Consider the following 14,481-nt stretch of genomic DNA (forward strand, 5'->3'; position numbering starts at 1 on the left):
CAGCCCCGCCCCCTAGCGTCGGAGTCCGGTAGCCAGCGGCTGGAGCCTATCTCTTTAAATGACAGCTGTGGCTGGGGTCCCAGTACTGGGCTTGACGTCAGTGCCGCCTCCTGGGCTGCAAGGAGTAGTTAGCGCCGCCGTCCGCGCTCGGGGCTCGCGGCGCGCTTGCAAGCTGCTGGGGCGGCGAGTTTTCTTTGCTCCGGCCCCTCCTCCTGCCCTCCCCGCGGAGAGCGAGCCGCAGCCCCAGAGCCTCTCGCAAGTCTCCCTCACACTTCCCCGCCGTCTCCCCAAAGGAGCGGTTGCTCCTCTTCGCGCCTCCTCCACCGCCGCTCCCGCGGAGCTACTCTCCCGCGCATCGCTTCCCCGATGGAGCTCGGGCGCCGCCGACGCCGCCGCTGCCCCGAGCCCTGAGCCCCGCCACCCGCCGGGAGGAACGCACCGACCCGAGGGTGCAGGGCGCCCAGGCGCACGCAGAGGGCAGGGGGCTGCGAGGCGTGCGGGGCACGGGCTCTGGGAACCACAAAGTGCTGCTCTCTCAGGTCACCTGGCCGCCGGTGGGGGGGACCATGGCTCTGAAGGACACCGGTAGCAGCAGCAGCACCATCCTGCCAATTAGCGAGATGGTCTCCTCGTCCAGCTCACCCGGCGCTTCGGCAGCCGCCGCCCCGGGGCCCTGCGCACCCTCGCCCTTCCCCGAGGTGGTGGAGCTGAACGTGGGCGGCCAGGTCTATGTGACCAAGCACTCCACGCTGCTCAGCGTCCCAGACAGCACTTTGGCCAGTATGTTCTCGCCTTCTAGTCCCCGGGGCGGCGCCCGGCGCCGGGGCGAGCTGCCCAGGGACAGCCGGGCGCGCTTCTTCATCGACCGGGACGGCTTTCTGTTCAGGTACGTGCTGGATTATTTGCGGGACAAGCAGCTGGCGCTGCCCGAGCACTTCCCGGAGAAGGAGCGGCTTCTGCGCGAAGCCGAGTACTTCCAGCTCACCGACCTGGTCAAGCTGCTGTCGCCCAAGGTCACTAAGCAGAACTCGCTCAACGATGAGGGTTGCCAGAGCGACCTGGAGGACAACGTTTCTCAGGGCAGCAGCGATGCGCTGCTGTTGCGAGGGGCCTCAGCCGCCGCGCCCTCGGGCCCAGGAGCGCACGGCGGCGGTAGCGGCGGCGCCGCGCTGGACAAGCGCTCGGGCTTCCTCACACTGGGCTACCGCGGCTCCTACACCACCGTGCGCGACAACCAGGCAGATGCCAAATTCCGGCGTGTGGCACGCATCATGGTGTGCGGGCGTATAGCTTTGGCCAAGGAGGTCTTTGGGGACACGCTCAACGAAAGCCGCGACCCCGATCGGCAGCCTGAGAAGTACACGTCCCGCTTCTACCTCAAGTTTACCTACTTGGAGCAGGCTTTCGATCGCCTGTCCGAGGCCGGCTTCCACATGGTGGCATGTAACTCCTCAGGCACCGCCGCCTTCGTCAACCAATACCGCGATGACAAGATCTGGAGCAGCTACACTGAGTACATCTTCTTCCGTAAGTTCGCGACCTTCCTAATTTATCCGCAGCTCCCTGACCGTGGCAGGTTCTAGCTCAGTTGTAACCCTGTAAGGGTGTCCCCTGCAGAAGTGCCCCAGGAGGGAGCTGGTTAAATAGTGCAAGCAGGTCTTCTTGCAAGCCTCCCTTATGAAGGGAGGACAGTTTACTCTTTCCCTCCTTTCCGATCTCTCTTTCTAGATTAACGTTTTCGCGAATTCAGTAGCACCCAGTCCCTACTTAAGGAAGTCCTCTTCCATAACTTTATTGATCTTGCCCTCTTGCCCCGCCTAGCTTTTGGGTTGTCCTAGACTGAGGACAGTGGAGAGGAGACAGGAATACATGCTGCGCTCACAGGCCTTCCTCCTGTCTGCTTCCGTGGGACTCTTGGCGGGGAGTGGGGGGTCAATTTGTGTGTCTGTAAGTGATGGTCTTCCAGGCGGCGTAATGGCATCTAGGCATTGCTGTACTTCGCCCAGAGTATCTCTCTCCTAGGTGTGGGCCAGCGCAGCGGCGCCAACCGCGGGCGGTTTCGGTAGGGGGCAACCAAGTGATGAATGTGCCTCTAGGATTCCTCAGGGGCCTGGGCGTGGTAGCGGTTGGTGGCAAAGCTTATACTGACCAATGGAAACCCACAATTACCCGAGGCAGTTAGCACCTCAAGTGCAACTCCCCCGTTTTGGACTGGCGAGGGTGAGGGCAATTTTCAGGGTTGGAGATTAGAAAGGGAACATGCCCCTGTGTGTGTGTGTGTGTGTGTGTGTGTGTGTGTGAGAGAGAGAGAGAGAGAGAGAGAGAGAGAGAGAGAGAGAGAGAGAGAGAGAGAGAGAGAGATATGAATGGGGGGGGGGAGAGGGAGATAGATTATGTTTCTTTTTTGCATCCCTTGGGTGCTAAATGGGGTTGAATGCACTTTCCCCAAGTGAACATTGCATGGGTTTTCTGAAATACGAGAAATAGGAACAGGATTTCAGAAAGTATTTGACACATTTCATCCATCCATCTATCTATCTATCTATCTATCTATCTATCTATCTATCTATCTATCTATCATCTATCTTTAGCTATCCATTTAGTAGTGCATTTCTGGTGGGGGCTCAGTGGAGTTCAAGGACTGTTTGTGGGTAGAGTGGGAAGTGTGGCCCCCATAATTCTCAGTGACAGGTGTAAAGTTAGAATGGCAACAACTTGAGGAAAATTTGGATAAATGAAAAGTTAGCTGAGATGGTTTTGCCACTATTTACAAACATTTTTACTTTGGCATGTCACCAAAGAAACTTGCTTGTAGTGTTAGAAAAAGTAGCATTGAAAACTCACAAGGAACATAGATCTGCTTTGTTTATGTTTATTTAGTTTACTAATTCACTCACTATTGGGGAACTGTACAATTTTGTACACTTTGTTTTGATTTGAAAAGTAGAAGAGACTTCTCCTTGAACAAATGCAAGGTTGATTAGAAGGTGGTCATTGTCTGTATATTTTGGTAACCTTGGAGGTAGGAGACAGACACAGCACATTAGCTCTAGAGTTAAATTGTCTTTTAAAATAGTGCTGGATTTCCTGAGGAAACCATGCCAAAGAAGCAAATGAAGTGTCTACTGAAGTGGTAGATCAGAACCCAATTGTCTTGACTATATCAAAGTATTATTTGTTACACAGGAGCAAGATTAATGGTCAGAAAAGCCACATGAAGGAAAGTAGTATTTTTAGAGTCATATAAAATTGGCATCTCTTCAGTATATATTAAATAAAACATTTTAGCATATTTTATTTATCTTTATCAATGAACTTTTTTTAGGTTTTAAATATGTAAAAAATTTCATCAAAGAACTATTTTCAAGCATTTCAGAAGGTGGTGTGAAATGAAATTTTGCCTTTCTTGTGATTAGCGATTTTTGTTAAAATAGATAGATGCATGAGTGTTTTACAGAGTTAAGTTTCTTAAGATTTCTTAAAGATTTTGGTAATCTTTCATAATTTCAGTGAACCCCCTCCCCCCCCCCCAGAAAATTATGGACTTGAGAATGTTCATTACGTTGATCATGAATAGATAATACAGTTGGCCTATAAATTAGGAAAACTTAACTAATAAGATAAATTGATATTTAAAATTCAGGATCTTTAAAAAATCTGGAGCTAGGATTATTACATAAAATAAAATATTCAATATATTGGATGACCTTATATATCTATGAATAACCACTTGCAGAGTACTCACTTTCCTTTTGAGCTCTGAAATTGATTCATAACAGTCCCAGAAATATTAGGAAGCAACCCAGAACTTTTTTTAGGGTTATTCTAACTTTAGGTTGAATTATACAATCCCAGATTAAATATTGTCTCTTGAAGATGCAATTCAGCTATGACTCAATTAAATATAGCTCTCATTTTAAATTTGAATGTAAAATTTATCTTGAGTACTAATATATATATATTTATACATATGTACATGTATATAATATTTTATATAGCTTCCATTATATTGCCACAGATTATACTGAATGGAATTTCTTTTAATATTTATCATGAGAGTATAATTATTGGATGACCTTATATATCTATTTGTGTTTTAGTTGCATAAAAGAATCTTAATGTTTTTATTTTCCCCTTGATACATATTTTTCAAAAATACTTATTTGTTGTATAAAATGTATTTATTTAGTGCATAATACATTATGGAGTTACAAGTTACAAGTGAACTTAGTGGATTATGCTACTCTAAAAATAATAGAATTATAGTTATGCACTTTAATATCAATTTTAGCATTCTGCATCACTCCTGAGTTTCTACAATAGAAGGAAAGAGATTGGCAAATGGTTCAGTAATCCCAGCCATTGCTACTTGCAAATGTGTGATCTTGGTTAACTAACTTACTTGTTTTGTATTTTAGTTCCCTCACATGTATAATGGGACTTATTATAGTACCAATTTTATAAGATTTGAGAAAACAAGAAAAGTGTCTGACCCATATTCAAAGTTGAGCAATGTTAGCTATTCTATCGCAAGTAAAATTCTATAAACCTTATCATTCTTGCCAACATTAAACTTTCATTTTTGGTTTATTCAAAGCATAGTTAATTAAAGTTATTTGTAAAGTTAATCAGAAAGTTTTTTCTCAATTAAATAATAGAGTGCTAAACTTCGAGGAGTTTGAAACAACTAATTAAGTAGCTAACTTCTACCCTGGAACTTGAATTTTTCAGACCAAGTGACCTAGACTTGCCAATCATCCTCCTGTTGGTTTTTCTGGATCACCTCCCAACAGAACACATTTCTGATTCAGAGCCAAGAAGTGTTTTAGCCCTTCCCACTAGAACTTGAAACTTTGACAATATTTTCTGAGAAATACCAAGCTGGATTCACATTTTAAGTGCTTGTATTTAAGTCATTGGGATCTAATGCTCAAGGTTATATACAGCCTATTAAACATTAAATTCCAGGTTTATTTGGCTACATGGACACCTTCATTTATTTTCACTCTTCACTCATTATTTATCAAGTTTTTTTCTAGTATACTACAGCATGTACTAGTATGATAAAATTATTCCTCTATTAGTGAAGATGGATTGCCCTTTTCTTGGGCAAAACAGAGTGGTTTATTGTGCTGTTTTGGAGGGGATGTCTGGTAAGTGTAGTTGTGGCTGTTTTAATTAATAAGAGATAATAAAGATAAAAAGTTATTTTTTACAGTATTGCATAGACAGTATATAGTTATATACTTAAAATGTGATATGTAGCTCACTCATAATTAAATCCAGCATTATGTATTTCTTTGATTTTTCATATTTAGTAATTTTACAGTAAAGGAAGTGCTGATATATTCATGTTCTCTTTTTACTAGTAGTTTATATGTTGAACTCCAAATGTTTGTTGAGCAAAAATACATGTATTCAAGTACCCAATTCCACAGGAGGCTGTGGTATGACACTGGATGCTCTACAGGGCCTTTGAACTTGAATGTCTTATATAGTACTCTCTCTACACATATCTTCTTCTGTAGCTTTTTGTGCTACCCTGATGCAACTTTGTGTGATTAGATAGAATGGCTTTATTTCTAGGATTACAGTCACTCCACCAAGTAAGGTAAGCACTCTCTAAATTGTCAGTGGGATGGAGGAGATCCAGCTGCTGATCTGAATATAGGTTCCCTGTCCCTTGACATACTTCTTATTCTTAGTTTCTGTTAACCACATAAACTTTGTCTTTTAATTGTTTTTTCTTCAGTGCTGGGGATGGAATCCAGTCCCTCACAGATGCTAGTCAAATTCACTACCCTTGAGCTGCAACTCTAGCCCCTGTAAAAGTTTCTAATTACCATAACAATTTAGTGGTGTTTTGTGATTTCAAAAATACAAATATATAAAGTATTTTGTGTCGAATTCATTCATTTATAAATTTACTTATAAATTCATTTATAAATTTGCTTCCTGATGCATTGACTTTTTAGTGTATCCCCTGGTATCCCAGCATTATAATGCTGAGTGAACCCTGGCTGTCCGATCCTTCTTCATGGTGCTTCAGCACTTCTCTATATTTTCACTATTCAGCAGTTATAGATCCTTTATTGATTGTCCTACACATGTAACCACCTGTTTTCATGTTGACCTTCATGCTAGTTTTCTCCCTGAGAGTTTGTGTTACGTCTCAATTTTGTATTATCTGTGGCCAAGTGAAAGAGCTAACATGAATTTACTGACAGTGTTTTCCAACTGAAAAGGTGGATTGAGGAATGAGCTACAGGTGTTCAAGAGTACATTGAGACAGTTGTTTGAGACTTAGTTTCACTTCAGTTTAAAGAACACTTATTAAATAATTTTACCAGGCTATAGAACCTGTAACATGCAACTGTGGACAAGACAGAGACTTTATATTTAAGATAATCACTTTGAGCTTTATGTAATTGTAAATTATATTATAGAGGGGTTATTAGGGGTTATATTATAGAAGGGTTATTAGGGGTTATTTAGTATATTAGCAAGAGGCAGGAGCAATTACATGAGTTGTTACACATCGATATAAATAATGAAAAGAAAATGTTAACTATGAGACAATTAAAAGCCTCTTATAAGCTAAATTGTTAGAAATTGTAAGCATACACTTTTCTTGATATTTAAATTATAGTGGAAGGTATGGTATAAAGGATCAAAATTTAATAGATTGATTTGTTTAGTGGATGCAAGATTTGGATAAATTCTCAGTGCCCCAGTTTCTCCTCTATCATGTTGAGTAATTACTTTTTAAAAAATAATAGAGTATGGAATGATGGTTGCCTCCAGATGTGATCAGGCCCTATTTTGGTATAAATTCAGGAAGGTTTAGGAAGTATCTGTCTATACCGATAGATAATTATTTGCAGGTCAGTTATATCTACATTGCAATTTTAACTCAGTTTTTAAAAGACATATTAAAATACACTTAATAGGTATTACTGTTTAATGATCAACATAACACTATCAGTTTTACCTATATTCATTAACCTTGTGTCAGGGTAGTTAATAAACATAAACTTTGCTGGCCATAACAGCACATTATTTCATGCTATCTAACAGGATGTTTATTAGTTTGATTATTCACTAGTTAAATCTAGTGCAGTGTTTGGTCAGCTTTTACCTTATAATGTTTTTTCCACCATATTGTAACCATTCCCATAAAACTCCATATAGGGGAAAAAAACCCAAGTTAAATATAACAGAAGAATGTATGAAAAATATATGTAATGTTTATTGTGCATTACCAGAATAGAGATTTAACCCAATCAGTTATGTTATTTTCATTTCTCTCACCGGTTATAGTAACAAAAACCCTGACAAGTGATTTCTAATGTATTACTCTTTCTCATCATTTTGCATAATAGTATGTATTTTATAATATCTGCTAAAAGTAGAATAGAGAGATTAGTATTGCCTAACTCTGTTGGTTCTAAGAAGCAAATTCTTAAACACTCTAAATGGTTTAGTTTAATGCTATTCAGTCATGTTCCTTGAAAACTTCAGGCTATAGCTTTGAGATCTTGGGAAAATAATTAAATCTTCCTGAAGGGAAAGTGAGGGAAACAACAGTATTCACCTTATAGATTTGTTATGAAGATTAAATGAAGTAATCCATATAAAACACAGAACCGTATCAGGCACAAATTAAGTGCTCAATAAGTATTAGTAACTGCCAATATTAATTTAAGGGTCCCCAAATACAAAGGTAATCCCTTTCTCTATATTATTAATAATCAGTAACATATTCCTTTTTCTTTTTGAGGAAATTGAGACCAACACTTGTACAAAATTGCGTCAGAAAAGTCTCATTATCATTAGTGAGTTTTTACTTTTTTAAGTTATAGACTTGTTAAATATAACATTAATTGTTACATACTATGAAAAAAAACCCCACCTTTATTCTAATTGGTTTTTTATTATTTAGGGGGAAAATGTACCTTTCCAGATACAGTGCTAGTAATGGTCAATTTGGGCATAATTAATAAGACTACTAGTATTCAATGAAAATTGGCCCAGACCATGGGATATATTCAATCTCTTACTCATATTCCTTATTTATATTTCAGATGGGAGCTTCTAACTCTGATTTTCAGCAGTTTTATGCAAGAGAACAAATTGTCATGGAGCCACGTGAGCTCAAACATTGCTTAGAGTTTGGGCATTTGGCCAAAATTTCAGACTATATTTTAGATTCAAATGCATATCTTTACAAATTTAGGAAAACTGTTAGCTGTCAACTCAATCAGCTTCTATTGAAACTGTTCTTTGAATGTGTTTCTAGTTGCTCAAAGTCCAGGTATTTGAAGAAAGCCGGGAAATGCTGGCAGCTGTTGAGAGGTAATTCTCTAATATTCTGACCTCTTTTCTTCTGGTTGGTGAAGGCTGCATCTAGCATGCCTCTGTGCAGGTGGTGGATAAGAATTCATGCATATAATTCCAAAATGACTTCCAATTTTCTTTTGATGAAAAAAGTTGCTAACGTGGCAGCTTTTTAGTGAATGGTGAGTGGAAGAAGGCATGGTGGGTATGAAATATTGGTATCATCTGTATGGTGGTTTTCGGGATAGGTCCTTCTAATATTGATCCTAATTTAGGAGTGAAATTTTTTGACAGTTGAAATCCTTGGGTTATATTCTTAACCTTCATGGGTACTTAGATTTATCTTATTTTGTGCTGCTTTATTTTTCTGCACTTCAACTCTTCACATAGAAAAGGGTAGAAATTGATCTTCTTTTCCATCATACCTTCATGGAACACCATAAATAATATGTGTTAAGTAATTTATGCTGAATGAAAGTGGAATGTTTTTTCTTGTTTTCCTGTGTCACACTGTCATTTCTTAAAAGGAATGTGTTGAGTATATTACTTTTAACAAAACACTTGTTAAATGGGAAACTTTTTCATGCACTATGTCATTCAATGGCTTTTTAAAAAATTGGAAATACTAAACTATTAAACTGAGAGAAGTTCAAACAAATTTTAAGCTATTGAATCATATCTCTTATTTAGTCTGCTTATATTTATCCATGCATCCATCAACTGAATTATATGCCTGTAGCCTGTTAACTGCTGAAAGTGTGGTAGTAAAGAATAGTGAACTTATTTCCTGCCTTTCATCACCAGGGTCAAGAAATACAGATTTGCAGCCTGTGTGCCCTGCTTGATTTTATATTTAATGTTAGGTGAATGGCACACTGAGCACATGTGCCTTTCATAAACTGAGAGGCTCTGTGTAGTCCCTGCTCATGGCCAAACATTGACTATATCTCTTACCCACTTCTGACCACAAGAGCTTGTGTGTGTGTGTGTGTGTGTGTGTGTGTGTGTGTGTGTTGGGGGGATGGTATGTGTGTGTGTACAGGTATACAAAAATCAGCCTGTCTTGGGAGAGTATCAATATGACTGTGTAGTCACTATTTACAATTTAAAACATTTGAGCAATAGTTGAATAATGACCAATTTATGTTTAAAAACCAGGTACTTCTTGATGTTGATCTTTTGTAAAAATTACTACTTAGAGAAAAATGTAGTCTTTTGAAAGTGACAGTCTTTCTGGTCTGTGTTACACCTGACTTATTTTCTGAGAAAGTTTATCATTTACAGAAATAGAATTCAAGAGTCCGATTTTTGTCATAATTCTTATAGATATTCCATATTCCTGAAGAATAAATTCTTAAGTCAAGTTAAAATGAAGACTTTCATAGTTATCTGTGGCAAGTATCTGATAGTTAAGTTTAAGTTAGAATTTGATATAGTTTTGAGGTATCCTTTCCATTTCAGTCAAGGGGCCTGTAAAGGGTTGATTTAGCAAGCTACATAGACAGTGGTTTAAAGATATGTATTTTCCATATAATAAAAGAAAAGGACCTGTTGACAATTGGTAATATGAAATCAAGCACATATATGCTTGACAGCCTAATGCTGAAGTTGCTATAGTTTAGTACAGGATAATTCCTTTTCTTCTGCTAGACTGATATGTTTCTAAGCATTTTAATAACCATTATGATATTTCAGTTTTTACTTTTTGTACTAACATGTTTGGATCATAAAATAAGCTTAGTTTTTTCAAGATGACTGTTTTATAGCTACTACTATCAAACCATTTGATACTTAGCATTCTTACCGCAGAGTTTAGTAATAATACCCAGTCTTTGATAAACCTAAAAGGAGGAGGGAGATATTTACCCCACAGTTTTAGCAGAATCATCAGACTCTAGGGACCAATGGCAATGTTTTTTTTCATTATATTGTATGTAGTATGTTATGGGTTAAATTGCACTTTCCCCCAAAGACATGGTGAAGCCCTAACCGTAAGCTTTGTACCTCGGAATGTGGCCTTACTTGGAAATGGCATCTTTACTGAGGTAATCAATTAAAATGAGGTCGTTAGAATGGGCTCTAATCCAAAATACTGGTAGACTTACATGAAGGGGAAATTTGAACATAGAGTTAGCCGTTCACATACACAAGAGGAATGCCTACATGTATGTGAGAAAATGAGGGCAGAAGTAGAATAAATGATTTTACATGACAAGCAATGGCAGAACCTGCCAACAAACCACCAAAAGCTAGGATAGAAACTTGGAACAGATTTTCCCTGGTGGCACTGAGGAGGAACCAACCCATTAATACTTCAGTATGAGACTTCAGCAATCAGAACTGTGAGATAGTAAATTTCTGTTGTTTAAGCCACTGACTTTGGGATGCTTTGTTCCAGCAGGTCTGGCAAACTACTATGGCACTTTCAAATCTACCTTATAAAAAATCTGGAAAAATCTGAAAAGTCAATGGTTTTCAAATTCTGTTTTTTTCTGAAGTTAGTTAGAGACAACAAACTCCAGTTCAGCTAATGCATGCTGGAAAGAATTTATTAAGTGTAATAGCTTAGTGCAGACTGGCTGGGAGGGTAGAGCTTCCAGGAATGAATCCCAACCATATCACAGAGTAGGGCTGCTAAGGGAGATGCTTCTTCATAAGGATTTGGGCGGTCAGGAACTTGCCAGGCAGCTTCCAGGGGTTAGTCACACCACCTGGGCTATGACGCATGTCTCGTCAAAACACCATCCTTAGCACACTTTCTTCCTTCTCTTTTGCCTAGACTCACAGGAGTGTCTAGTTGTGGAATATGAGTCACATGTGGAAAGCAAGCCACAGGAGAGTCTAGGAAATATAGTTTAAGGAAAGAAAAAAAAACACCAATAACTCCTCCTTGTGTGTTTTCATAGTTGGTCTGGGTAATCTTATTATTTTATTAATTATTATTTTTAAAGTTTATGTGATTTTCACCACTTCATCCTCTATAGCCATTCTGATGGTTTAACATGAAGCCTTGTATTTATATGTGTGCTGGAAAAATGTGCATTCTGTTTTGTCTTGCATATATTTTTAGTTTGTATATACATTATCTCTCCTATTAAGCATTTACTTTTTTAGATCTCTTCATTTTTTGTATTTCATGTAAACTAAGTGATTGTTCCTAATGGCTGCTTTTTACTTCCCAGCGTGTATTTTATCTAACTCAGATTGCCTTCAATCTGATTATGACTAAGTCCACTGAGACCTGTGTGAAAATTTCCTGAAATATACATCTGGGATGGGAATTGTTGGGCCTCTGTATATATGTTATTTGACATGTATGTCATTTGACTAAATACTGTCAGATTGTTTAGCAAAGGAGTATATCGGTCTACACATCTAGAAACAGCGGAAAATAGGTGAAATTGTAATTGTTGCGAAAATAGGTGAAATTTCACTTGTACTTTAATTTTTATTTTTCTGATTTCTACTGATAGAAATGTAGTTTTTAGTTCTCTAATCTCTGTAAATCACAAGAATCACAAGGTTTTTTTTTGGAAATAATTTGCGTGAGCTGGTCAGAGGGATCCACTATAGTCTATGTTTTTCACCACATTCTGCCCCTTTTGAAATTTCAATCACAGCCACAGCATCATGGACACAAACTTTATGCAAATTATTATTTCCTAAAGTTGCCCTACAAGGGATTCCATGTCTCATCAGCCTGCCTCCATTGTTGGTCCGTATGTGTTACTACATTGTACCAATTTTGAATATGATTCCTTGTGGCATGGTCATTTTTGATTGTTAGTTGCCACCAGTGAGTTCAATAAAAATTATCAAATAAGAGCAGAATGATTTCAATGAAAGTTTTCGATCTGATAATAGGAGAGTGGGAAACACAGTGGCCATGGGTCTGTAGCAGATCTTTGCTGTGAAGGCATAACAAACAGTCCTTCAACTGGCCATAGAATAAATTCCCTGTTAAATCTTTCTCGTGGTGCTTGATTCATCCCTTGAGTAAGACTCTTTTGTATTATCCTTTGCGGTCTTTTCCTTTACCTTCTGAGAGATTCTCTCCTGTTAATTGTCCTCGGAGGCCACCTCTGAGGCCCCAGTGGCTGCCTACCCTCCTGGCTGCCTCGCAGATTTCACAGATCACTTCCTATCTTTGTAGGTCGGGGTTTGTGAATTGCTCTCAGGGTTAAATAGCCTAAGCTTTTCATAGCCAGCCTTACAGTTTATTTGGCAAAATAATTCTCTCAAAAATCATTGCGTGAAAGTGAGAAATTATATCCCATCTATGCATGACATATTAAAATATATAAGTGCAAAAAAAAAAAAAATCATTGCGCACTTCTGGTCAGTTTCATGAGCAAATTAACCAGGATCTTGTGTTAGTAAAGTTTAGGATTAACGAGTATTTTATAGCCTCTGCAAATCACTTATTTCTCCCTCTCTTAATCTAATGGTTTAGGAGGAAGTTTCCAGCTTTGTCAGCAGGGTAGTGGCCTTTGCATGAAAGGGCACCAGACCTGTGTCCTGTTAAAAGGCAGCAGTTTTGTAGTCACTACTTAGATTTTCGGTTGCCTTTTTTTTTTTTTTTTAATGTAACTGAAAACATAATGAAAATAGACACAATGGTTAAAAAAATAATCAACTCCCACATGCTCATCTCCTAAATTCAACAATTATCAAAACTATACTTCATTTCTCTCTTGTTTTTTTTCCTAAAGAATTTTGAAGCAAACAGAAAATATTATGATATGGTTGCCCCTACATACTTCAATATCTAAAAATAAAAATGGATATTTTCTTGCATAAGCATTATTTTGTTTTCAATCCTAGCAAGATAAATCATAATTTCATGGAAATACCTGATGCATAGTTTATAATCTTAAATGCAAGATTATCTCAAAAATATATTATACATATTTCAAAATTCAGGAATAGAGATTTTATTTTTGTGTCTCATTTTTTTCTCAATATAGGATAGTTTTTCCTCTTGTTCTTTGTTTCTCTGTTTTTCTCCACCCCTGACTCCCACCATCCGGCTTTACAGGTAATGATGTCAATTTGTTTTGCTGACCAGATAAGGTTCTTGCAAAAGACCTAATTAATGGCCTATGTTATGGATATGGTTGTTTGCTTTCTTGTGATATCATATAAATTGTTTTTTTCCTGTCCCTATATTTTCTATAACTTGACCTTGACTAGATTCAACTTCTCTCCTCCTTTTTTTTTGTAAGACTATTTATAGGTGATTCTATGTATTCTGTTTTGCAGACAGAGAATGGTTGTCCTGTTTTTAATGACACTTAGGTTGATTAGTAGATGTCAGTCTGATCCCTCCAGTGTAAGTTTGCCTAATAGTTTTATCATTAAATACAGTTTCTTGATTCAAATATTATTTTAGGGCCTGCAAGATTGTAGTTTTCTATTTTTATCATATTTTCCAAATTACTGGTTGGAATTTTTGTAGTGAAGAACTTTCTCTGAAGAACTACTTAAAATATGCTCAACGTAGGAGAGGCAGGGCAAATGCACAAGTCTTTCTTATTGATTTTCAGTTTTCATAGTAGGAGGGCAAACTGATCAGAGCCAGAACTTGATGACAATAGAATCAGAAAATTTTATTTTACAGGATGTAGCTGCTTCATGCTGATATTCATCAAGCCCATCCTCTCTGTGCCTCATTTGCATTTGGGAAAAACGTCTAAAGAGATCATTTTTATTAAAATATCTACAACTGTATTCTTATTTGTACATGTCACTTCTCTGTGAAGAAAATATTATCTAACTCCTCTTATGATATTTCTTTGTATAGAATATGTATATAGTGAACAGGAGACTAGTAATTTTAATTGTATTATATTAAACATTTCTTATTTGTGAATTGTCAATGAAATGAAAGTATAGAAAATAGGGTCTCATTTTGGTTAATGAAAAACACCTGAAAAATATTTATATTGTGGTTGTATATATTTTTAAAGCAGATATACAGAGTCAAGAATAAATGAATATCTGTTAAATTGTTAGATGACTACAGTTATAGTTATGCTTTAGTGCATAAAAATTCAGGCAAGGGTTAAAGAAAATCAGAAGATGTTGATTCCTTTTGCTTCTGCCACTTTCTAGTTATTGATCTGGTGAAAATCACCTTGGGGT

General features: G+C 38.2%; 1 protein-coding gene across 1 annotated transcript in view; it reads left to right on the plus strand.

Annotated features, from left to right (window-relative positions):
• Window positions 1–566: 566 nt before the first annotated feature.
• Kctd8 (potassium channel tetramerization domain containing 8) overlaps window positions 567–14,481 on the plus strand; it is a 235,031-nt gene continuing 221,116 nt past the window's right edge. Inside the window, exon 1 of the mRNA XM_026386734.2 lies at window positions 567–1,527. Within this exon, the coding sequence (XP_026242519.1) occupies window positions 567–1,527 (961 nt within the window). The remainder of the gene's footprint in view (window positions 1,528–14,481) is intronic.

Source organism: Urocitellus parryii, chromosome 10 (genome assembly GCF_045843805.1).
Source record: "Urocitellus parryii isolate mUroPar1 chromosome 10, mUroPar1.hap1, whole genome shotgun sequence".
NCBI lineage: Eukaryota > Metazoa > Chordata > Mammalia > Rodentia > Sciuridae > Urocitellus > Urocitellus parryii.